At 39.2% G+C, this 25,181-nt stretch overlaps 1 protein-coding gene across 2 annotated transcripts in view; it reads right to left on the bottom strand.

Annotated features, from left to right (window-relative positions):
- Positions 1-24,092, bottom strand: part of pcdh9 (protocadherin 9) — a gene marked incomplete at its 3' end in the record, with an annotated part of 255,621 nt that extends 231,529 nt beyond the window's left edge. The window contains exons 1-2 of one of the 2 annotated variants that reach the window (XM_079377356.1): positions 23,486-24,092; positions 19,830-22,985 (exon numbers count right to left, since the gene is read on the bottom strand). In XM_079377356.1, the coding sequence (XP_079233482.1) occupies positions 19,830-22,865 (3,036 nt within the window). In that variant the 5' untranslated portion in view covers positions 22,866-22,985; positions 23,486-24,092. Of the gene's footprint in view, positions 1-19,769; positions 22,986-23,485 lie in introns of those variants that run through there. The other variant, XM_079377357.1, reaches the window with a different exon arrangement.
- Positions 24,093-25,181: the final 1,089 nt, after the last annotated feature.

Here is a 25,181-nt window from a genome sequence, read left to right as displayed (position 1 = left end):
ACGGTGGGAGTCCTGCTTTACTGAGGAGGGCTGATAAGACAGCTGAGCTGCTTTCTGAGGTGCCATTTCACTCAAACTGAGCGAGAAAATGAGAAGAACTATGAGGGGAGAAGAATAAACTTCACTTTACATCAAACAAACATAAACGGGTGGCCACAAGTCCCAGTAATGACATTTATCTGAGTACCAATCAATACGACAGCTGCTGGCTGTGTAGTTTACAGCCTTGGTCTATGCTTCACAGCGAGATGACAAACCTGAGCACACAAACATCTATCTATCTATCTATCTATCTATCTATCTATCTATCTATCTATCTATCTATCTATCTATCTATCTATCTATCTATCTATCTATCTATCTATCTAAGCTGCACTTCTTATGTATGCCATATTTCCTTTCAAAAGTACAAATTTACACATTACTGTATGTGGGATATTGATTGAAAGAGACTGTTTCAAATGTTTGAATTATTGAGGGTATGGTCGCTCTCCCAATTTTTAGCTGCACCCTTCAGCCATTGTAAGGCCATGATTGACAACATTATTTCATCTGATATGCAGCTCTGTCCTTGGCCTCTTCTGCCTCTTTCTCTGTTTTGCCTCTGTACACTTCCATGCATCCTTACTCCTCTTCTTCCTCTCGACTGTTGTCCCTGATCGTTTTCTGGATGTTCATCCATCGTCAGAATTTGTCAATTTTGTGTTGTCTATATATGCTTTCCAATTGAAGGGTCATGAAATGCACCTTTGAGCTATTTCAGAGAATTGGTTTATAATTGGTTGATCTATATTCTCTTCATTAGTGAGAGTCAAGATTCACTTGCACAATTCATGGCAAATTTACAAAAAGTATGCTTGACAGTTTATGACAACTAGATCAATCATTTAGCATTTAATAACTTATCCGATGAACTAATGACTAGATGTTTTGAGGGGGTAAGACAATAGCACAGAGATCTATATAATACATTTTGAGCAACATGACATAAGCAATTAATAATGTAGGAAACAGCAGAGAATTGTACATAATCATTTGCATAGATGTACCAAAGCATTTGCAGCTTGTTCAAAGAAATGAGAAACTGCTTTTTTGATGTGCATAAGTGACACAATGATGTGAAGATTGAACAGGTAGTTTTGAGGATTTCAATTCTGATCTGAGAGATGTACCAAAGTGACTGAGAAAAACTGTAATGAATTATAGGCACTAATGCATATACATTAGTTGAAAATGTCAGGTTACTTGATTAACATGTGCGATTACGCGTGTATACGTGGTTGTGAGTGTGAAAGCGCCATTACTAGATTTGCAGGAGCTCCCCTGGCACCCAAACACACATAAATTAGCTGAGCTACATCACCGTGGCAGCCGCTTTTGTTTTTTCTCCATTGCAATAATTAATATTCTGCTCTTCTCCATTAGGGCTGCTCAGGATTGCCTGAGATTGATTGTTTGTGTTTGATATTAGTGGCTCTTCAAGGTGAATCCTCTGTGAAAATGAAAGACGGCAGGTGCTACGGCTCAAGAATTGGAAAATTAAATACAGACTTGCAGTGCATTATTACACAAATAAGAAATGATGGTGAATTTATCTACCTCACCTGCTATATCACATCTGATTTTGTTTTATTTTTCTTCATCTTAGAGTCGTTCTCTGTGTATTAGTCTTAAAAGATTACATTTTATTCTCTAACAGCATGTACAGGGTCAATATATCAGAAACTCTGCTGTCTAGAAACATTGCTAAAATATGCTAGGAAGAAATCTTAAAGGAACAGTTTACCTAAAAATTAATTTTCTCTCTGCATTGTCCTCATTTACCCTTAAGTTGTAATACTGTAAACCTCTGTGATTTTCTTTCTTTTGAAGTAGGTTTTTTAGAGCTCAATGTTATGAAAAAGCACACTTTGGATATTTTACGATATAATTTTATTGGATTTCTCGACACAGAAAGAAAATCACGCGGCTTTGGAGCATCAAGACAGTGAATAAATGTCTTCATTTAAAAGTAAACTAACCCTTTGAAAGCTCTCCAGGGCTAACCGCCATGAAGAAAAACACCAATATTGACATTTCTGACATTGCAAGCAAGATTTTCAAACATTTATCAGTTCCAAGAGCCCTAATGCAGTTCACAAGCACCAAGCCCTATTGAAACCGTAAGAGCTCCTCCGACTGAACTTGATGTGACACGGTCAGACATCCAGAGCTCAGAGTAATTTTCCCAGCTTCATTTTGATTCAGTCAGCAATGAGTGAGGGGAGTCTTGAAATGGAAATATAGTGGAGGAGGTGCCGGTGATGCTTTCTATGCGGAAGAGTTTAATAAAAACCCAGAGACAGGCTGTTTACAGACCATCAAGTCCACAAGCTCTGCGGTAGCTGCAGGGTGGTCTTAATACAGGTCCTGTCTCGTACCGAGAGAGGCATACAAATCATGCAGACATAATCCAATCAATCTCAGACATTACAGCCTTTCCCAACGAGCCGTGCCGACATAAACAATCCCACATTGGGACGGCGACTGACCTTTAAGATGATTATTTTAAGCAGATCCGTGGTGATTTTTCATTCAAATCTATGTATAACCAAATGTAGCTTGTAATTAATATTGACCATCAGGTGATTATGTTCACAGTTACAATCAATCCACAAATCCAGTTTGGCAAGTTTTTTCAATGCCAATCTGTCTGAAATCTCTCTGAATGTTTCCATTTCCATCCATAATTCTGGAAGAAAGGAAAGTGTTTTTTGTTCTCCTGCTGCAAGACTCATTTAAAAATGAATGTGCTCAGTGTGGGGCAGTCCAGTATAAGGCTGTTGTTTGTCAGTGTAGAAAACTGTGACACAGGGTCACTTTCAGTAGCATGTATGTGAGCCGAATACAGGATGAAAGCGTGCCCGGCTCGTTGATATTCGTCAGGGGTTGCCGCGGCCTTACGCATAGCGTCGCATCCACATCCCTTCCACATCTCCTGTATTCGAGCTTCCTCTGAAGAGCTCGGGATATTTTTAAGTCTGGAGGGCCTAGAAGGTTCATCACCTCGGATATGAGAACAATTCAGGCACTGTTTGGGGTCGAGGAGGGGGTTTAGGGCGAGAGAAGAAGCGGTCGTTTGTTGGAGCCGCGTGCGTCAGACGTCACCCCTGCTGTAACCTTTTAACGCTTCAGCGAGGAACCCCGGATTGTGACACCCCGGGGGTACAGGCAGCTCTGATAAGGGGCTCTGGATGAGAGTTATTATGTATCCAGTCACTGATATTTGGGGCGGATGTCTTGGAGACATCGAAGACACTGACTCAACCCATCAGCAGAGTCAGAAATGATGGCGAAATGGGGTCATGGGAGATCCACATGTTCTAGAGCTCTAGGCGGTGTGTGTGTGTGTGTGTGTGTTGAGAGACAATGGGTCAAGTGTCGTTTACTTAGTAATCATTTCTTATTCTTTTGTAGTGCACATTCTATGAACACATTTTTATACTTTACTTGTGATTTGGAATTTATATGTTTGATTTTATATGTATACAAAATTTCAAAATGCTGAAATATTAATGTTAAGATATGTTACTGTTGTTTTGTTGTTAAGATATGTTAATGTTGGTAAAATATTAATGCTTTAATATGTATTAATATTACTACTAACATGCACACACATATATACATACAAAAAATATTGTATATAATATTGTTTAAAATATATAGTAATGTTATTACTGTTTGTATATTATATTTTTGGTTTAAAATGTTATATATACATAAATATACGCTTTAAACTACAGAAATACAGATATTTTGTTAGAAATCTATAAATATATTTAGATATAATATATAATACATGTGTGTTAGTGTGTGTATGTATATATATATATATATTACTAAACACGTTACATTAATTATAAAAAATACAAATTTTAATGTTAAGTATTAGTAAATATATATATATATATATATATATATATATATATATATATATATATATATAGAAATATAAATATATGTTTAAATACAATGATATATTAATCCACGACTTGAATAGATGAAAAGAAGCATTTGCATGAAGTGCTATTGTATGATGCCATTTGAATATATGCAAAGTAAATAAAATTATTATCAATTATATATTTTCATAAAATATATATTTTGTAATATTAGTAAACGTGATTCACTTGAATAGAGAAAAAAAAATATTTTCACTTGGACGTTTAATAGCGTAAATTCAGGTAAATTGGAACACATTTTGCCATTGAGATGACTGGGAAAAAAATGTCCCAATTAACCTGAATTCGCCCTGTATCAGCCCTAGTTGCTGCATTTCTAGAATAAACTACTATATTGTGATATATGCTACCGTGGTATATGAAATTGGTCATACCACCCACCCCAATACAAAGTATGGAATCTTTATTACAAGGAAAGCTGCAGATTCTGTCACCACTACTACTGCCAAGCAACCAAATTAGTGCGCCTGAATACAGGAAAAGTATGACCAGTAGTGCAGCCCTTATCTTTACTACGAGCGCATGACTTAATGGGAACAGTATTAACCATAGTGTGCTGCCATCTGTCCAGCACATTAGTGTGTTAAAAAGCCAAGGAAAAAAAGAGAACGAAATGAGAAAGTACGGCATTACTGGTATTTTTGGCTCAGGAATCACTGAGCGCGGCCGCGTGCAGATGGTGAGGTGAAATCGAGACGTACGTAAGGGTTGTAAACGAAAGGACACGGAAATAAATAAATAAAGCGAGTGATAGCGGTGGAAATAAATCCAGGTGTCCATGTACTTTATCAGGAGCATTATCGGCTTGACGGCAGGGGGAGACGGGGGCCGCTGTCTATGTTTGTGGAGAGATAGTGGGAAAACAATTTTACCCTCCTTTGCTAATTCAACTCTTCGCCTGGATGGAATTGCATCATCTAAATAAGAGAGCCAAATGTTTTACACCTTTGCATATAATGGAGCTGCGATAAGACGTGACTCGTCACTTGCCTGAATGACATTTCCACGCATATTATTATTTTCCTGCAACGCAAAGCAAAGTTCACGTGGTGGTGTGAGCAGTGAAGTACACACTACTGCAGCAGTCAGGCACGTGTCCGCGTGTGCTTTTAAAAACCCTACCATTTCACATTCCCTCGACGATAAAAACAACAGACACGGCTTGTTTTATGTGTGCGTTAAATATCTCTCGGTGCAGCACCACTGTGACAGCTTATTCGCTGACAGATTGATCGTAGCTCTTATGTGTTCTCACATTGTTCAAGCAAACACTGAGAATCCCGACAAGGCTGCCAAGGTTCCATCGCCTGGATAAAGCCTTGATTCAATACTCATCCGCAATCCATACATCGAACGGATTCGACAACAAAACGTTCAGCGTCACACAGGCGCATGTAGCTTTCAACCTTTCAATAACCTCTTTTGAAGCTGAATTTATGTGATTTCCTTTCAAGCTCAGTTTTGAATAGCTTTCCTGATACATTTTGCCAACAATGTTTTTTGAGTGTTTCTTGATCAATGAGGGCATTTTATGTTCCAGAGGCTGGTTTTTTATTAAAAACTATCTATTTAGAAATAAATTTGTAGTAATATGTGAGTACAAAGAATGAAACAGCATATGTAAGTTCAATATTTATTGCATTAAAGTTAAGTGTATACATTTTATACCTTAAATTATCACTGTCCCTCAGTTATGATGTCAGTTCAACCAACAATTCTCCCTAAAAATGTTATATAAAAAGTGTACTTGTTTATCTAGGAGGCAATAGTGTCAGTGAATAGCATGTATGAGATTACATATTGTATGAGAAGCGATGTACAGTAAACAAAAAACTGAGGTGTTCATGTAGCTCAAACAGAGCATGGTGTAAACAACATCAAGGTTGTTGGTTCAATTCCCAGTGAATGCATTAAAGACATAGTTCACCATGAAATGATAATTCTGTCATCATTTATTCATACTCAAGTCATTCCAAACCTGTATGAATTTCTTTCAGAAGATTGTTGGTAGCCAAAAAGTTGACTTAATAAATAATACCAGAATTTTCATTTTTGGGTGAACTATCCCTTTAAACTTATTATATATATATATATATATATATATATATATATATATATATATATATATATATATATATATATACCTTGAATTACTTTGGATGAAAATATTTGCTAAATGTGTTGTCAAATTTGGAAAATATAATTTAATTGTGAGTATTTAGGATACATGAAATGCTAGTAATGAAATTGGCAAGACAAACTAGTCTGCCATTTTATCCAAAAATGCTTAAAATGTCATTTCCAACAAGCGACATTGCTACAACTGAAAATGTTTGTATAAAAAAAGTATTTTTCAGATGTTAGTGTGCTTGTTCAGTAAGGAGACAACTGTTTCAGTCAAGAGCTTGTGAAGATGAAATAGGAGATGTAAAGAAAACAAAGAACAAGAACAGAAAGTTTCAAGCTATTCTGTCAAATTATGTTGTGTATATCTGTATATGTATATATGTATATATATATATATATATATATATATATATATATATATATATTATTTTTAATGTATTTTTTTTTATAAGCATTAAATTTTATTATACCAAGACAAATAAGCTGGCAATAGTAAAAACAAAACAAAATAATTCCATCCATCTACACAACGAATGGTGCTTTAATATGTGGTAAAAATTACGCAGGTCATGAAAAACCAATACAGAATTGACCTGGGATGTGTGCAGTTGGATATTGGTGGGGAAATGAAATATACTATAGTGAGAGTGTGAGAAGAGTGTTTTAAAAGCACACAGGGCCAAATGTACTCATAGATTAAGAAACATTGCATGCACTCGAAACTAGAATTAGCATTTGATTTTACAATTGAGGCAGGCCAAAATGAACATAGCATGGCGGCTCTTCTTAAGTGCAGGAAATGAACTTCCAGATGCCAGGCAGTCAGTAAACAGTGGCTCAGACAATCAGTAAATGGGGAAAAAGAAAAACGGCTGGCCTGGAGCTTTTGGCACCCACTGTGTCATTACAATCAAAAGGCGATCTACATGTATATTTACACTCCAGCACCTGTTCCGTCATCCGCGTCCCTTCAGGAAGTAAATCAGCATCACGGTCTGCAGCTTTTGCCTACCGTCCAGCTCCGCGCAATCATGAGTCCCAGCAATCAGCCGGGTCATTTTCTCCGCGCTGGCAGAGTTAGTAGGCCACTTCAGTGCATTACCTCTCCCGGCCCAGTCGTGAGACTTGTCAATGCGGTGCAATAAAAAGAGATTGAGACTGAAAGTTGAGATTGACTTTTATTGTCATTTTTACTGCGCCTTACGAACATCGATTTGCCTGGGCCAAGACAAAGCAAGAGATGGATATACAGATTGGAGCGACTAATACCAGGCCTGCCATCGTAAAAGTCACAGACTGCAAAGTCAGTCTGAAGAGGTGATTTTATGTCTTGAAAATGTAGTCTCTGGGTGCTGAGCACATTTTTACCCCTTTAGCACAGCAATGTTTCTGTCATTCTCACTCTTTCTTGCTTCTAATGGTTTACTTGAACACAAGATGGTGGCCCCAAAACAGCATTTAGACTCTTCAGCCACAATTTAAAATGAATGGATAATAACCAAACGCTTATCATTTTAAGAAACACAGAAATAAGCATGTTCTTCAAGCAAAACATGATTTCTGGTGGTCAAACATTAGTGGAATTACAACTGTAGTAACCTTTTTTCCTTGGAATCGAACCCATGACCTTCAAATTGCTAGTAACAAGCTCTACTGTTTGAGCTATAGGAATGCAGTGGCTGTATCTGAAATCACCTTCTATACCCTCCTTCACTATTCCCTACATTACAAATATAGTCCTCTGAATGAGCGAATGAAAACGAGTGAGTGAATTCTGACAAAGAAAAAGGTGCCGAAAGTGCTGTGTATGATTCATTTTGATGTGTCACTCACAGTACATCGTATTCACTAGCGTACATAATTATATCACTACTAACATCGGTTGTACAGTCATTATTGAGGTGCATTATGGTCTTGAATACTTGGACATTTTTTGTCCACCATTGCTTCAGACACCACTTCAAATGGCAGTCCCCTCAAATACAGCACTAAATAAGGGGTGATTTGAGACACAGCCAGTCTGTCTGGTAACTACTATGTGCAAATGTGCCAAACTGGCATTTTGGGTAGTTCCTTGTGGTCCAATTGGTTTCAGTTGGGATGGCAACTTGCATTTGCACTGGACATGTTTTCATAGGCTGCAGTGTAAAAAATATATATTGTTTTTTCAAAGATTATTGGAGTATGTTTAAGAATACTTTTCCAGTTTTTCTGCTTTAAAATGTCATGTTTAATTCAGCGTATTACTTGCCATTTTCTTGTACATTTTATTGTGATATCTATTAGCAATTTCTAATAGAAAACCAGGTCCCACTTTATATTAAGGTGTCTTTAACTACCATGTACTTACATTAAAAAATAATGAATTGCTTGGTATGATTTGCTTACTGTGTTCATGGTGTATTGCATGTCATTGTAGCACTTTTTATTCATTTATTTTACAGTCATATTCTGCATTTACATACTATGTATTTGTTATAGAAATTACAATAACTGGGTAATAACTAGGTACTAACCCTGAACCTACCCCTAAACCTAACCCTAACCCATGTAGTTACCTTATATTATCCATTATTTTAGGTAAGTACGCTGTAAGTACAGGTAGGCCAAAGTGCACATACTGTATATAAAATGCAACCCAGATCACTTTTGCTGCTATCAAGGTGGGATATGGTTAAGGTTATGACCAGGTTTGGTGGACTTGTTATTACAGATGTAACTACATAATAGAAAATAGAAGTACAATGTAAAAACATGTATGTACACAATAAGTGAATTATATTAAATGATTAATTTAAATGTAGGTATATAATAGTTAAAGAAAATTGTTTCAAAGTAAATTCGTAAATCTCATACCATTTTTCTTTTACAGTGTTTACAAATATTTTGCAGCTTAACGTGGCATTTTAAAAACCTAAGCTAATGCCAAACGATGTTGGAAAAGACAGCATGATTCGATGCAATGGATAAAGTGTCCACAATTTTAATAACAATTGAAAAATAGCATCATTTTTTTGCAATTTGCTTTTTCTGCAGCACACATGTGGAAGTCATGACACCATTTGAATGCCTTGGGGACGTCACTAATGTGAGTTTATATCCCAGCTGGTTTACCTAACGCTGACACTATCATAGTAATTCGTTTTCCTCCCTCAGATGCTTGTCAAAGCAACAGCTGGGACGATTGAGCCCCGGAGCCCCACGCAGACCAATGAACTAGTCCTGAACCAATCCTGCTCTAAATATTTATACCTCTCCACATTATATTTATATAGCCTACATATAATGTCAGAACAGGATGTCTGGAGCGCTTACCGGACATACCGGATTCTGCTGTCCACCATAAAAGACAGCACTGATGGGATTACCCTAACCCTAGCCTTCAAAGATTTGTTTGTGTATTTATTTATCTCTCGGTATTCAACCCCAGCGCAAGCTCATCAAGTCATCAGCCCGCCAACGGTGGCCACGCTCCAAAAAATGAAAGGATTAAAAAAAAGAGTTTAAGCCGTGGATGTGTTTGCTCGGCACTTTGAAATACACCCGTTCACTCAGCATGTGTTTATGCAGCGCTTAGACGCCAGTTCTCAACCAAACAACTGCTATGAACATTCAGACCATATTCAGCTCTAATCTGTTTTGGTTCTTATATTATTAAAGAGATTTAGTCCTGTTGTGGAGTGTAAACCTATCAAATTAAAGGGGCCGTAGAGGGAAAGCTTAGGCAGAAAGGTAGAAATGTCTTTATAGGTGTGTGCAGTCAACTGTTGATGTTGTATTACCACTAATCTCATTGGTGAGCACCTTCTTGACACGCTAAATATGCCTTAGAGACTATTTGTATGTTTTTTAATGCAATTCACAAACTACATTGCTTACTGCTGTTTTTATTCTTATTCTATCAAGTAATGCAGGAATCTCTGTCATATGCATGAGTATGGTGTTCGGTCCGTCGTGGGGGGAGAATGCACTTCTGAAAACCATTAACAGAATTGAGCATCATTAATTTTTTTAAAGTTATAATACAATTCACAAATTATATAGTTTACTGTTCCTGTTTTATACCTGTACGTTCTAGGCTGATTGCTTTTATTTTACCATGCTGTAGAACTCATCATGTGAATCTTTAACTACACATTGCCATTTGAACAACCAGTCAGTAACTACTGATTTAAACCTCTATATGTGTGACTCAGTAGAGTCTTTCATTCAGGAACCGGGCCACCCTAATTGTGCTGCATATTTCTCAGATCAGTTCATTAGATTCCTTGATTTAGGAATCAGACTTCACTGTTTGCACTGTATGTTGCTGATTCACTAAAAAACCTGGACATAAATCTGATTCAGCTGTTTGTGCTGTATGTTTTTGATTCACTAGAAGAACCAACTCATTTAAATCATTCGTTTGAGAATCAGTCTTCACTGTATGTTTCTTAATCACAAAAAAGGACCAACTCGTTAGAATCATCCATTTGCAAATCAGTGCAATGGAACTAAACATCATTCTTCTCCATTATTTGTTTTTTTCAAGAATCCGTTCTTGGTATCCAAACCTACTTTTTTAGCTCATTATGAAACTGAACGTCAAAGGACCTGATCCATTTTGGACACGAAGCACAGTTTTTACAAAAAAAATAAAAAATAAAGTCCTTAAGATCAAGCATTAAAATGTATCAATGTTATTACGAGCGGGATAAACCCAACAATATGCAAAAGGATTGCAGAAGCTATATAGACAATAGCTGTCTGACTATAAAAATATATTTTTGTTTCTTTGTGTTTCTTACTTTTAGCAATATTTCACCACAAAAAATACATTATGGTAGGTGAAAACAATAGCAAATGAATCTATATTTAATGTAGTCTAGGTCTTATTTTATTGCATCTTGTATAGTTTTAGAGTTTTTTTTCTCTCTTTCTCTTAAAATATTACAAAATAAAAATGACAAAATGTGCAATATTACTATTGCTGAAAAATGGACCAAAATACTGTTGAATTGTTGAGAGACATGGAAATGTTTGCCCAATATAAATGTCAAGTACTAGAATGTCCCCATAATACCACCTGCAAGCAACTAGCAATAAAACGAAAGTAGCAAATCATGGTTCATGAAGCTATTTCAGTAGGAAATGTGTCAATATAGAAAATTGTGTTCATTCATTCTGATATAAAGGCCTGCAATGTATAAAACAGTAAAGCATGGCGCTAACGGCTAAGGTCATGGGTTCAATTCCCAGGGAATGCATGAACAAATGTGTAGCTTGAATGTGAGCAGGACTGCATATGTCTACAAACCAAAGCATGAGTCCAGTCTCGTTCCATTTTACTCTATTAATATATTTCTTTTTTATCTCTTATTGTCATTAACTTCAAACTCATTTTTTCAGTATCTCAAATCCCTGAAATTTCAAACCTTGTAAAAAGCTTCAGGGTACCTTCTGTCCTTTCATATCTCACAGACACATTTTAAACAGTTCACAATCCTGCTGTTATAAAGCTAGAGGCAACATATTTGTAATATGGGTTTTCTATGCTATACCGGCTTTCAAATTGATACATCACTTCATATCTTTATATCCTTAAATTTTCAGTTCAACAGAGCTTGTTAAGTTTAAATGCACTTATAGATTTGTAATTGAAAATCTATGCAAAATGCTCATGTATTACTAGTGCACAACCCTTAATTAGATCTATTCAGTTGTGTTTGTCACTGGTTTGCATTCATTTTTCAACTTTCAATCAAGTGCCACAAAACTTGCATGAAGCTTATACACTAATAAATATGCATAGTCAGTGTTTACTTGATATCATTAGTAGTCCTACTTCGAGCTATGTAAACAAGTTTTAAGCAAGCTGTGCTTTATAAGTTAACTTCAATCACAGTGCAGATGTGATTTTAACAGTGTGCGTGCTTAGTATGATGCACACTAAAATTTTTAATTTTCATGCACATCTAAATTTATGATAAACCTTAGATCTGCATGATGAAAGCATTACATTGACTGAATAATGACATGTGCTTTTATCTGCACTAAACCCTGATTGGAGCTCAAAGTGCAAAGATTCAGTGTCAAAGGCAGTGGACTAAAAACCAGAAAGGAAAAAAAATCACTTTTCAACATTTATTATGAAATTAAAAAGATAAAATATCACTGTTCAAACAATGCTCAGCAGAAAACAAAAACAAAATCATAATATTAATAGTCATCAAGGATTACTTGAGCTGCATACAGATTGCAGTGGGGAAGTACATTATAACAAGCGAAAGAAAAAATATGCAGAAACAAAATCATAACAGTCCATTATAGAATAACACAGCACATTAAGCAAGATTACCAGGAGGTCAATTTACATAAAACATCTTTTATGTACATTATAAATTACGGCGGGTGCAGTGGAGGGGTGGAACAGGAGAAGTTCACTACAGATTATGGTAATCAAAGCTATTAATCTGAAGAAAGAGGAGGTGCTGTGATCTGACAGGATGACTCCTTCAACCTTTGGAAAGGCCCTACAGGGCTCGTTGTGTCAATGATGTCACTGTGTCAGAGAAACAGCACTTGGGGATGGTCACAGTACTCTCTCAAAAATAAAGGTTCTTCAGTGGTTCTTCCCCCCTTTATAGGGTTCTTGAGTTGTATTGCTCTTTGGAGATTAAAAACATTCTTGATGTTACTTTACAGGTTCTTCAGATCAAAGTAGTGCTTTCTGGGTTCTTTAAAACAGCACTACATGGATGGTTTTCTTTGAGGAACTCATAAGAAACTTCTTCTATGGCATCGGGATCTAGAACCCTCCATGGTTCAAACCGGAACCTTTATTGTTAAGAGTGCACAGTGGTGTTCATGTGAGGTGTGTGTCTTCTTTCCCAAAAATGTTGAGATGAATTGGTGCACATTAGATGAACCCCTACTGTACCTCAGGTGAGCATTTGAAACAGTGTACAAAAATGAAAAAGTGTCCAGAACATCACAAACTAGTCAAGAAACATTTTCTTCCACCGTATCTACTTTAGCCATTTCATATTGTGTGAGTCGTTACCCAAATGCATTAAAAATTGCAGCATGTAGGTACCATAAGATGAAATAAACAGAGAGACTTCTGGTGTTATCATGACAGGGTTTAATAATTTGTTTATATTCTGTGTTATATATAATTAGGAATCATGCAATGCCGATAATCAGTCAATGTAAATATGTGTATGAGAATGAATGAAAGATAAAAATATGGAACTAAAAATCAGAAGGAGTGAAAGGCAGAGTGTTCTCATCTAGCCTGTTGGAGATCACAGAGCGGATCCGGGAGCCATCTCTTATCAATCAGTTTGCTTTATGAAATGAAATTATGATGAATGGGGCTGACTTTTGCTTGCGACTTCAGCAAATGAGCTGCCAGAGAGTTGGCAGAGGAAACAACACAGCTAAACACATTTGAACATTCATCTTTTTAATACTTTATCTCTTCCTCTCCTTTCGACTTCAAAAATAGATATATGTATCATTGCAGATGCGAATTTGATTTTCAGTCAAATTAAATTCATGCCTTTTTAAGTGTGGAATGAATGTTCAAATATTTGTTTCAAGCCACTGAAGTTTATTTAAATCACATTTACTCTACACTCATGAGAGTTATTGTGTGATGACCATGAAAATGATGAAAAGAAGTCAACAACGAATCTGAAAATCGTAAAAATCCTGGTAATTTGCCAGTGGTCTGTGCCAATGGTCTGTTTGGTTAATGAATAAATAAAAACCCTAGCTTAACAGAAGCATTTCTGTATTCTGTCCATGCAGGAGAGGGAAGTCTTGCTTTAAGTTCTACCAGCAACACCTTCTGAACATCTGTGTGAATGTACAATATAAAAGTCTTGAGCAAGCTAAAAAGTTCTGCTAGCACTCAAGTGGGGTGCCTTCAACCCTGCCTCAAACTTACAGTTTGTTCTCTATATTTAGGAGCTTTACAGGCTTTGCAATAGGCATCCTGAGGCAACGTTCCATTCTTGCACCGCCTTGCCTGTCTTCCATCAGTACCCTATCAAAATCAGTTTGACAGTTTGGCCCCAACAAGGGCTATAACTGCAAAGTACTTTAGACCGAGTGAGTTCAACTTGAACTTCAGAAGCTGAGCCTCATAGGGACAAAACTGGGAAGTTTTCACCTCGGCATTGGGTCCAGAACGTGCACAATCAATGGTCTGTTTGAAAGATAAGCCTGCTTGCTCCCACCGGGGATTTGACAAACTGCACTTGAGGTAGACTGGATTACGTAAGAGAAACGGATAGCCGTGTAGATTTCAGAATTGTAAGCCACAGCCATTTGGGCTGAAACGGCAGGACTGACCCTTGAATTGAGAGAGGCTTGAATGGATTTGGAGAATTAGGAACCTTCCCAAAGACAAGAATCTTTGGTTTCCAATGTGTTCATTTGGGACAAAACCAACCTTGGGGTTCAGCTGATTACTCCGTGGTGCCAGTGCATTGTGTAAAATTGGTGCATTGAGGCCGGAAAAATGAGAAAATGCATCTCATTCATCTTTTTCATCCACAATTGGTTTTAAAAGGGATAGTTCACACCAAAATGAACATTCTGTCATCATTTACTCACCTTAACCTGTATGATTTTCTTCCTTCTATTGTTCATGAAATGAAAGTCACTTGGGTCCAAAAGAACTTTGGATCCCACTGACTTTCATTGTGTGGACAAAATAAAACGCTGAAGCATTTTTCAAAGTATCTTCTATTGTGTTCTACAGAAAGGCATACAGGTTTGTAGCGACACAAGGGTGAGTAAATGATGACAGAACGCTTATTTAATAACAGAAAACTGCACCAGTCCAACGCAATTTACATAATATTTAATCTAGGCTTCTGTAAACCAGTCAAAGAGGAGCCCAACAACGCGTAATAATGAATTGCAGAGGCTCTTTATGCAAGACAATGAGAGGCAGCGAGCAGCCGCAAGTGTTGCACCCCGACTAAATTTCTTTCTCTGGCCCAACGGAGCCTCTCCATCAGCTCAACGCGCCAGATATCGCAACAGACATCCCCCTCAGGTGCAATAATGTCACAGTCCATTAATCTTCTCAAACTTCAGGCCCTGATCCTGGGAGCCCCGTCCATGCTAATCCCTTATTAATGTGGCAAATGAACCTGTGGAGAAAGAACTACTCCCTACCGGCCCTTCACCATCACAATGCGGAGTCTATTACCGCCTTCCCCCGTACCGTCTCCAGTCTCTACTGTTTGCATTAGGATGTCCATTCATTGAAGCATAAAGCCACTCGAGAGAGGCTTGAACACACACACACATCTCTTCATTCCACATATTATTCGCTCCGTGCCCTCGCTAGTAACCTTTGTCTAGCTCACATATGGCAGAGAGCGAGCCTGATGCATGCGTAATCTCTTAAGATTTAATGTTGCAATGTTGTCAGCAACCAGACACTTTTATTCCATTTTGGTTTTGTCTTAGCTCGTTGAGACTCTCAGGAAAGGCGATGCGTACAGATTCCTTCTATTATGTGACAGTGGGAAAAGACCTGACTGCGCTCTGCTTTGCCAGACTAGAGGAAAGCTCGACAGCAGAGGAAACAGTGCATAAGAGACAGTCATCTGGTCTCTAAAAACAGTCCAACGGAATCTCTCGGGTCTGATTGCTTCCTAATTCAACCGAATAACCGCATCACTTCAAGTCATTATTGCTAGCACTCACTGGTAGAGCTGATAGCCTCCTCTCAGGGCTCGGATACATATGAATGAGGCTTTCTAAGAATCTATATTTATGGACAAAGATCTGATAAGAAATCTGAATCTGATAGACATGATGTAAGTGGATTTCTTGATGTGAAATCTGAGCAGGTATGAGTAAGAGCAGAGACTCTCCAGCATGAAGAGCAAATGCTCTTATAAATGCTTGCGTGAGTTCGGTTTGCTATGAGCAGTCACTTCCCAGTTTAATTTCTCCAACTGAGTTTATTAATCAGACTTGTTGAGGAGTTTTCCCGCAGAGCGGAGTCTTGCACACTATGCATGCACGTTTAATCAATAACCTAAATGTTTCATGCACTTCGTAATAGACTTTTTAATGCGCCTCCATCCTGAGAAGCTATTGAACCGTGATGTGTGCGTGTGTGTTTGCCCCATGTAATAAAAAAAAAACTACAAATGAGAAATAAATGGCCTACTCAGATTATTTTGCAATAAAGGCTGTTCATCAACGAGTTCTTTGGAAGGTGAGCGATTTGTATCTGTTGTATATTGAATTTCACTCTGAAAAGCATAGTAAAGTGACAGAGAAATGGGTAAGGAATGATACACATTGATTCCAGTATGCACAATGGAAATTTTCCTACATTACATTTTATTATCAGAAGCGGCGTTGAAACGATTTGAAAGTCGAGAGGACATATTATTGCACTTATAAATCATTTTGGCTCATGACTAGTAATTATGTGACTATGGTTTCTATGGTTTAAAGAGTAGAGCATGGCACTAGCAAGGTCATGAGTTTCATTTCAAGGGAATGCATGAACTGACGAATTGTAAGCGTAGAATGCAATGTAAGTTTGCTTTGGATAAATGCATTAACACCCAATGGCACCCAATTGGTCGCTTATGCAACCAATGCTTCTGCTTAGTCCTAAAGAGCCAGTTCTCCCCAACATGAAACTTCTGTCATCATTTACTCACCCCGATGTCATTACAAACCTGTATGACTCTCTTTCTTCTGTGGTGCATAAAAGAAGTCGTTTTGAAAAATGTTTGGACGCAAAAAAATGACACTGGATCCTGTTGACTTTCCTCCTTTTGTGTTCCACAGAAGAAGAAATGCATAAAGGAATGACATGAGAGTGAGCAAATGATGACAGAATTTCATTTTAGGATGAGCTATCCCTTTAAAGCTGTAGTTTTACTGCGGCCAAGCAGACCGAAAATGGTAATGTTTGCTGCACCCTTGACTATCAGGCAGGTTTGCATGTGCTCATTGTTGTTTGCACTGCTTCAGTTCAGTCGGTGAACAGAAAGGCCAAGTGTTAATTGCCCTATGGCTGTCAGCAGAGGTTTTGGGTGCCATAATAAGCTTTCCACTGATGTGCCTCTAGCTGTGCTAACTAGCTCTGCATGGAGGCTGCCCCAGTATCTATGAGCTTTAGAGAGGAAACGCACAGTCAATGGCCTTTAAAGGATCGAGACAGAGACACAAAGGGCAACCCCTGTTCAAACACAGACCCCTCTGGACTGAGCGAACAGCACATTTCACAGTGTGGTACAATCCATCTACAGCGTTGACAGGCATCTGTCTCTGCGCTTACAGTGGCGGCTATTGTTTTGGGTCACTGAGTCATTCGTTAAGGCATGTACAGCACGACAGCATGGTTCCCAATAGGACAGTAGCTGCAGAGGCCACTCTCTTGGCCTGGATTGCAGTTCATTATGTAATCTGTCGTTCTACATTGATGTACTCCTTTCTTTCTCCCTACAATGCAAACCTTAGACAGGGAGAAGGAAACAGAATGCAACGAATTGCTTTGCATATGCAAAATCTCATTGAAAAACATTTTGAAATGCTTCATCACACTCATTTGACGTTCTCATTTGGAAGGGGAATGGGATGATCTGCAGTGTAACCTATCGAAGGGTCATATCCTGTGTGGACTGTATGTCCGCGATCTGGACGGCCCACACAAGAGCAAGCCAACCCAGACGCCCCCATCTTCCAGACTCAGTTCCGCCCGGAAACAATATTAGACAAGCTTTTGTTTGTACAGCTTTCACGCTTAAGGAATTGATAAACGATCTTCCACACACTCAATCTGGAAATATGCGAGTTGTGTGTGTGTGTTTACTTACTGTAGCTACACTTTGTGGACAAAATTATCCCCTGAAGTGAACTAAATCTGACAAAACTTTTCATTGGGGACATCCAGGGATGTCTTTAATTGGAAAAGGAATTCATGCAAAGAAAACAATGATTATTATTATTTATTTCTTGTAGGGCTACAATTTTTTACCCTAATATATAAAAAATACAATATAGTTGGATCTCAGTTAGAGACCGTTTATACAAATTCAGTTTAAATATATAGCCTACATATATTTAAATAGTATATAAACATTTATGTTTGTGAGTGTGTTGGTCTACTTTGCTATACTTAGGGCGTAAAATTGTAAAATTGTTGGAAAAAATCTAAACAAAAATGAACTAAAAAATAATTCATAGCTCATAAATAAGGTAAATACATAATTAAATGAAAGCACAAAATGATGTCTTCAATTAGAAAAAAAGCATCCATGAATAAACTAAAAAAAAAAAAAAAATATTCATAGATATATTTTTTTAATTCTACAAATATAAAATTGTCCCCAGATGACAGTCTGTAGTAATAATTAGTAATAATCATAATTACAACCGAATTAAAACAGAAGTCCTTATTTAGATAGCCAAGTAAACAAGTGTGTATGTGTTTGTTCTCCAACGGTCAGACCTAGTGTTATACATCTCTAACAGCCATTACCAATCTGTTGTGAATTCAGTCAATCATTAGACATTAGCTGTTTACTGAGAGAGATGCTCCCATACACACACACACGTACACAAACACACACAGACAAAAGGGCAAGGGAAGGGCAGGGAGACAGAGAGACGAAAAGTGAGCGAGAGATGGAGAGAGAGAGTGAATAAGAGAGAGCGACAGAGAGAGAACGAGCAACTGCCCCCCACTTCTTCCCCATGCATTACAGACACACACACTCACACACTGCATGTTGGCCCATAGCCAGAATATGCCATACAGAACAACAGTGCCACCTAAAGGTAATATTCCCCTCCCTCCCTCCCTCCCTCCCTCCCTCCCTCAACTCTCTCTCTCATCATCTGGGTTTCATACTACGAGATGCTGTGCTTGGCAACTCGCTTTTGTGATTTTGAGTGCTTTATACAGTAGAATTATCTTTGAGAAATATGCACAGCTACCGAAAAGAAATGCTGTCCTATACTAAATATCTGAGACAGTTTATTGGTTTAGTATCTGGATTCCATTGGATTTAATGAACCAGAAGATAATGTTTAATGTTGTGTGCGCACATTTTTAATTAAGAAACTGGTATCATAGAGAATGCTAATTAACAAATGTTGAAAAATAAGAAAAAAGATTGAATTTGAGTGGTTACTCATACAAGTGATGGTTTGTTTGATAATGCCTAGAAGTAAAATTAATTTCTTCCACAAAAGAGTTTGGATGTCGAAATGAGAAAATGGTGATCGAAGTAGACAGGCGAGAAAAAAATGTTTCTTTCACAAACTCTCAGAACATTGCATCTTTGAATCATGACAGAGCAGTGAAATTAAACTGAATCTAGCCTCGTAGGATTCAGAAGAGAAGTTGGATTCTTTTCGAATCTCACCCTTTAAACCAACTGCTTATCCAGCACTTGTTTCAAGTAGAGGTTTATAAATTAAAAAAGAAAAAAACACAGAAATGCATGTGGTAAGATGATGATAATAGTAATTCGCCTGGGTATGCTAGTTTCATAAACACATACAATATTTACGACTTTTTTGAAGAACATCTACGGGGGGCTTTTTGAATTCTACGTGCATCACAGATGTATCACTCAGAGCAAGTTAGCTACAACAGGCACTTCAGTACTGAGCAGGGCAGTTATAAGCAGTACTTATAGACCAGTAAAAGTGTTCTTTTACCTGTCTGGTGTGCAAAGGTGCCCCCTTTGACTTGAAGCCTCCTTGTGAACTGCATTCTGAGGCACTGAAGTGATCAGAGCTGGTGGATGAACGTTTGGAAAGCGTGTCACAGCCCCCAACAAAGGTATTGTCCAGTGGCAGCTCCTGTATCACATGATGCTTTTTCACAGACACCGGAGTGTCAGCTTTGAGGTGGAAGGCCGACTGAGGTGAAGCGGACTTGTAGTGCCGGGCCAAGTCTGGGCTGCTGGGTTTGAAGGTGGTAGTAGGGGTGGCATTCCAATCAAAGCGCCCAATCCCAGGCTCCTCGAGCTCAGCCGGGAGACTGATGGTCCCGTTTATGGGTTCGTGGGCAGAGTCGTCGGGTTTGTTCTCCTCGATGGTGACAAAGTTCAAGAGGGAGCTCTTTGGCGACTTCCTCTTTTTGCGCTTCTTCTTCTTGTTTTGCTTGTTCTCCTGATTGGGGGACATCCACTCGGCACCCTGCTTCTTTCTCTGGGCCGCCTTGAATTGTGAGGAGTGTCGGCAGCGCACCAGAACTGTTATGAAGATGAGCACGATCACTACCATAGCGCCTGTCACGATGGCAATGATGGTTTTGAGGTTGTCAACATTCTGATAAGTCTCACTGCTCTCGCCGATGTTCCTATCCAGTGGTGTTTCCATTGTCCGACGGATGAGGTCATGTATGTATGAGGAGTTTCCAACCGTGTCGTTTACATACAGGAAAACAAGGACAAGAGTGTGCAGGGACTTTGGATAGCCGAGGTCACTGATGTTGACCACTAGCCGATGGAGGCCAATGTCTGCAACCGTGGGTTTCTCCTCTAACGTGATGTTTCCCGTTACAGGGTCAATTCTGAAAAGACTTCTTCCGTTACCACTCACAATAGTGTACTTGAGTTCTGCATTCATACCCGTATCGCCATCTACCGCAAACACCTCGGCCACAACTGATCCTGGAATCGCAGACAGTGGCACTAGCTTGAAAGAGGTGTTTGATGGCGGGTAGATGACGATGGGGGGGTTATCATTGACGTCAATGACATTGATGGTCACCTTGGCAGCTGATGAACATGGAGGGCTTCCGTTGTCCACTGCTCTGACGTCAAAGGTGTAGGAGCTTTGCTGCTCTCGGTCAAAGGAAACGTTGGACTTTATGACTCCAGAATCTGGGTCAAGGATGAAGTTCTCGTTATCGTTAAGGATCGAGAGTCTCACCACGGCGTTCTCACCCGCATCTGCATCTGTGACTGTGATTACTCCGACTGTACTATATTTAGGCAGGTTCTCTGACACAAAGAACTGAAAGTGGTTGTGTGTGAATTTAGGGCTATTGTCATTCTCGTCCAGTATGGTCACTATGACTGCAGCTTGACTCTGCAGAGCCCTGGTGCCATTGTCCCTAGCGGTGACCGTAAAGAGGAACCGCTCTTGTTCCTCCCTATCAAACACCCTGGATGCGGTTAGCACTCCTGTTTTGCGGTCAAGATCAAAGAATGATGCGTTGGGTCCAAGCTGGTAGACAATCTCTGCATTCCGTCCGCTGTCGTCATCTGTGGCGCTGATGGTTGTCAGGAACATGTCACGTTGGTTGTTCTCCATGACAGCCAGCTCAATGACAGGCTGGGTGAAAATGGGTGGATTGTCATTCTCATCCTCCAGCCGTACTCTAACCAGGGCGGTCTGGTTCAGACTAGGTTTTCCAGAGTCAGAAGCAACAATCTTGAAGATGTACTCCTTGGTTCCTTCATAATCAAGCAGTGCAGATGTTTCTAACAAATACTGGTTATCATAAACTGCTTTGAGATGAAATGGAACATCTTTTTCAATGAAGCAAATCACCTTGCCGTTGACATCGGTGTCTTTGTCAGATACAGTAATGAGAGCAATCTTGGTATTTATTGGATCTTTTTCAGAAAGCATTACAGTACCATTAGTTGGACTGATGATGTATCTCAGGTCGATGTTTGGAGCGTTGTCATTCACATCTGTCACATTGATAGTGATAGTGGCTCTTGCTGGACTCGAGCTTCCATCGCTGGCTAGTACTGTGAGTTTATGAATGGCAGTCTCCTCTCTATCAAGCGGCCTTTGAACTGTTATGAGCCCAGTGGTTGAGTTCAGAGCAAAAAGTCTCCGTGTTGCTGGAGACACCTGGGCCCCAAACATGTATTTTATTTCTGCATTGGCTCCCACGTCTGCATCAGTGGCTTGCAGCTGAACTACAGATGTGCCGACGGGAGAATTTTCTGGGATGTGGACCTCAATTTGGCTTTCTTTGAAGACAGGCCGGTTATCATTAACATCAGTGACGGTCACCTGTAGAATGGCAGTGCTGGATTTTTGTGGGTTCCCCCCATCCTCCACTTTGACTTTCATCACATAAGTATCTTTCTGTTCTCTATCTAAATTCTGCTGAACGATAAGCTGAGGCCATTTCTCACCCTCTGGTGTCTCCACAATATCCAAACCGAAGGCGCTCTGCCCGTTCAACAGCTCATATTTGTGTACACTGTTGGGTCCGGTATCTGGATCGGTGGCAGAGGGAATGGCAAAGCGGCTGTTGATGAGTGTGTTTTCTGGAATTGAAATGTTGATCACGGGTGAGGGGAACATGGGGGCATTGTCGTTGGTGTCTTTGACTATGATTTTAATTTTGATTAATCTGAAGTATTCATTGGGCAACATGACCACCTCAATTTCAAAAGAGCACTCGCTGTCTTCAAAAGAGGGGCCGGGACAGAGTTTCTCCCTGTCGATACGGTTGGAGGTGGTAAAGATTTCTCCTGTATTGCTCATGACTCTAAGTAGTGGGGTGTCACCTGCTTTCGACACAAGTCGGTAAACCAGATTACTGGTAGCCCCGGTGGCAGAGTTCATATGGGAGATGTTCAAGTCCTTTGGTATGTTTCCAATAAGAACATTCTCCTGTAGCTCTTCTCGAATAGGGTAAATGAGCTCTTGGGCTATGGTGGGATCTAACCAGAAACAAGCAACTAATGTTGCCAACAAGAAAAAATCCCTTAAATCCATGACAGCAGTTCACGCGTGTTCCCGCTGCTTTAATTCAAACAGTTGTCTCCATATGGTGTTGTCAGAGCCAAGGTTTCACAGAGCCTTACATTTGTAGATAAAGAGCAGCCAAACACGACCCTACAACACACAACATTATAATATGTTACATTGAATTCCATAATACTCAGCACTCAAGACAAAGAACCAACAAAAAAAAATAGTCCATCCAAAACCAATGCAATTAAAAATCAAGCAATAAGTGTTTATAGTCTGGTTTATAGTAATGCTTAATAAAGGTGGCAATGCATTCTAGATAGAATTCTCAAATGCATTCTAACCACCACTACAGCCTGCTTTTCACTGTAATCATTTCACTGTGCATACACAGAGAGGCTCTAGATAAAATAATGCAGCCAGTCAAGCACTCAGCAGCATCTTTCAAGACATTTCACATGAAATGTCTCTAATGGCATCTCCTTCAAAGTTACACATCATGCATTTGGGATTTAATTTCATTATTATTTTATTGTGATTAAATAGCATATGCACTATAAGTGACAGTGTTTTAAACAAGACAGTACATAAATTCTGCATGCAAACCCGTTTGGGTGTCTGCATGCATGCATGCGTTTTCTTACCTCGGTTCACTGTGAGCTTGTTCATACAGAGGTTACCAATTCGCGCACATAGTGACAAATCCGTTCGACCAGTCAGAAAAAATGATCTGACTCCAGTATAATGTAAGGATATCCGTATTGATCACTGCTTTGAGGACTACTAGGTCAGTGAATACTTTAGTATTTTAGTCGTGGGGGGAAAAAATCCAATTCAAAGCACAGCTTGTTTGGGGGGTAAATGTTGATCAATCAATCAGACAATCTTTATGAACTTTCCCCCGCAGATCAGCGTGCGGTCGGGGACGCGCGGAATGCGGTGGTCGGTGATGAATCAGGTGATCCACGCGCGCGTTAACGGTCCCGTACGGTCATTCCGCATTACCGGAGGAGCCCTTATGAATCGCACCTGTTCTGCTCAAATATCAACATAAACTATCCCATCAGAGAAAAAGAGTCAAGTTCAAATTCGATCGGATCATTTCCCTCTCAGTCCTCATTCAGAAAGAAAATCCACGGCTTCTGTCCCGGTGTCTTGTGCGTGGTTCGCCGCGCACACCTGAATGAGGAAAAGTCCAAACGGTGGGATGTGTTGGGATGCTTATCCTCGCTCTCTCCTCTTCCCCAGACTGAATTTCTTGCACTAACTCTGAGTATGCCCACAGGGGAACGCCCCCTCGGCTGCTGATTGGTCCGTCTCTTCATTAACGTCGCGGTGAGGGGAGGGGGAATAATATGATTGGTTAGAATTAACGTCACTCACGCGCGCTGCTGAGACGGAGAGAGATGCCTCAGAAAGACTCTGCGGGCTGCGGGAAGAAGAGGCTCGATGCAGGGTTCCATCTCACCTCATTAACGCTTAAGATCATTTCATGTATTTGTTTTCAGCAATATGGTGTCAAATAGTCCAAACACAAACCGAAAATGTTTTGTCACTCGTGACCGACAGTTATTTGGAGTATTAAAGAGAGCGGCATAAGCGTTTCAAAACAGATAAAGTCTGCTGGACTGATGCGAATGAGAAGTGTGTACTTAAAGCTGTGCTTGTGTCAGGTATTAAGCAGGCAGGAACATTAGCTTCACCTAAACGTGTCAAATCTATAACACGGAATATTTGAATTGCATAAACTAAAGTTAGTTTTGATGAACTTTAAACCATCATTGCTGCATCTTACAGCATTAAACATATTTTATAGGCTCAAATAGATTGGTACATTAAACATACTTTGGCATAAACAGTTCGAAACTGTCAAATATAATCACCAAAATACTTCCCATAATGCTCTGTCACTGAGTGCCTATGTGATTTTGACAGCAGAATTATAAAGTATGTTTGTAAAGTATATGAAGATACGTCTCGATTAAAAGGTATTAAATTGTGAAATTCAGCAGTGTAAATACGTAGCAATTTCTGTTAGGAAGGATAACAAGGTTGAAATATGTTTAATACAAACTATATGCACCGATCTAAAATCTTCTGATGTATTTTATTCCAGGTTTATTAGACTGAATGTCTGAAGAGAGGAAGAGAGGTGGACACCGTCAGGAAAGCGGAGCGTGTTTAGTTGAGTTGCGGTGAACAGCACCATCTAGAGGCGAACACGAGACACATGCGCTTATCTCATCATCACACTGAGCTGAAGTGGGACGACACTCTTGTCGAGGTTCCAGGTGTGTGTGTGTGTGTGTGTGTGTGTGAGAGAGAGAGAGAGAGAGAGAG

The sequence above is a fragment of the Barbus barbus genome (assembly GCF_936440315.1).
Source record: "Barbus barbus genome assembly, chromosome: 25".
NCBI classification, from domain to species: domain Eukaryota; kingdom Metazoa; phylum Chordata; class Actinopteri; order Cypriniformes; family Cyprinidae; genus Barbus; species Barbus barbus.
This window is presented reverse-complemented; position numbering and strand designations above follow the sequence as displayed.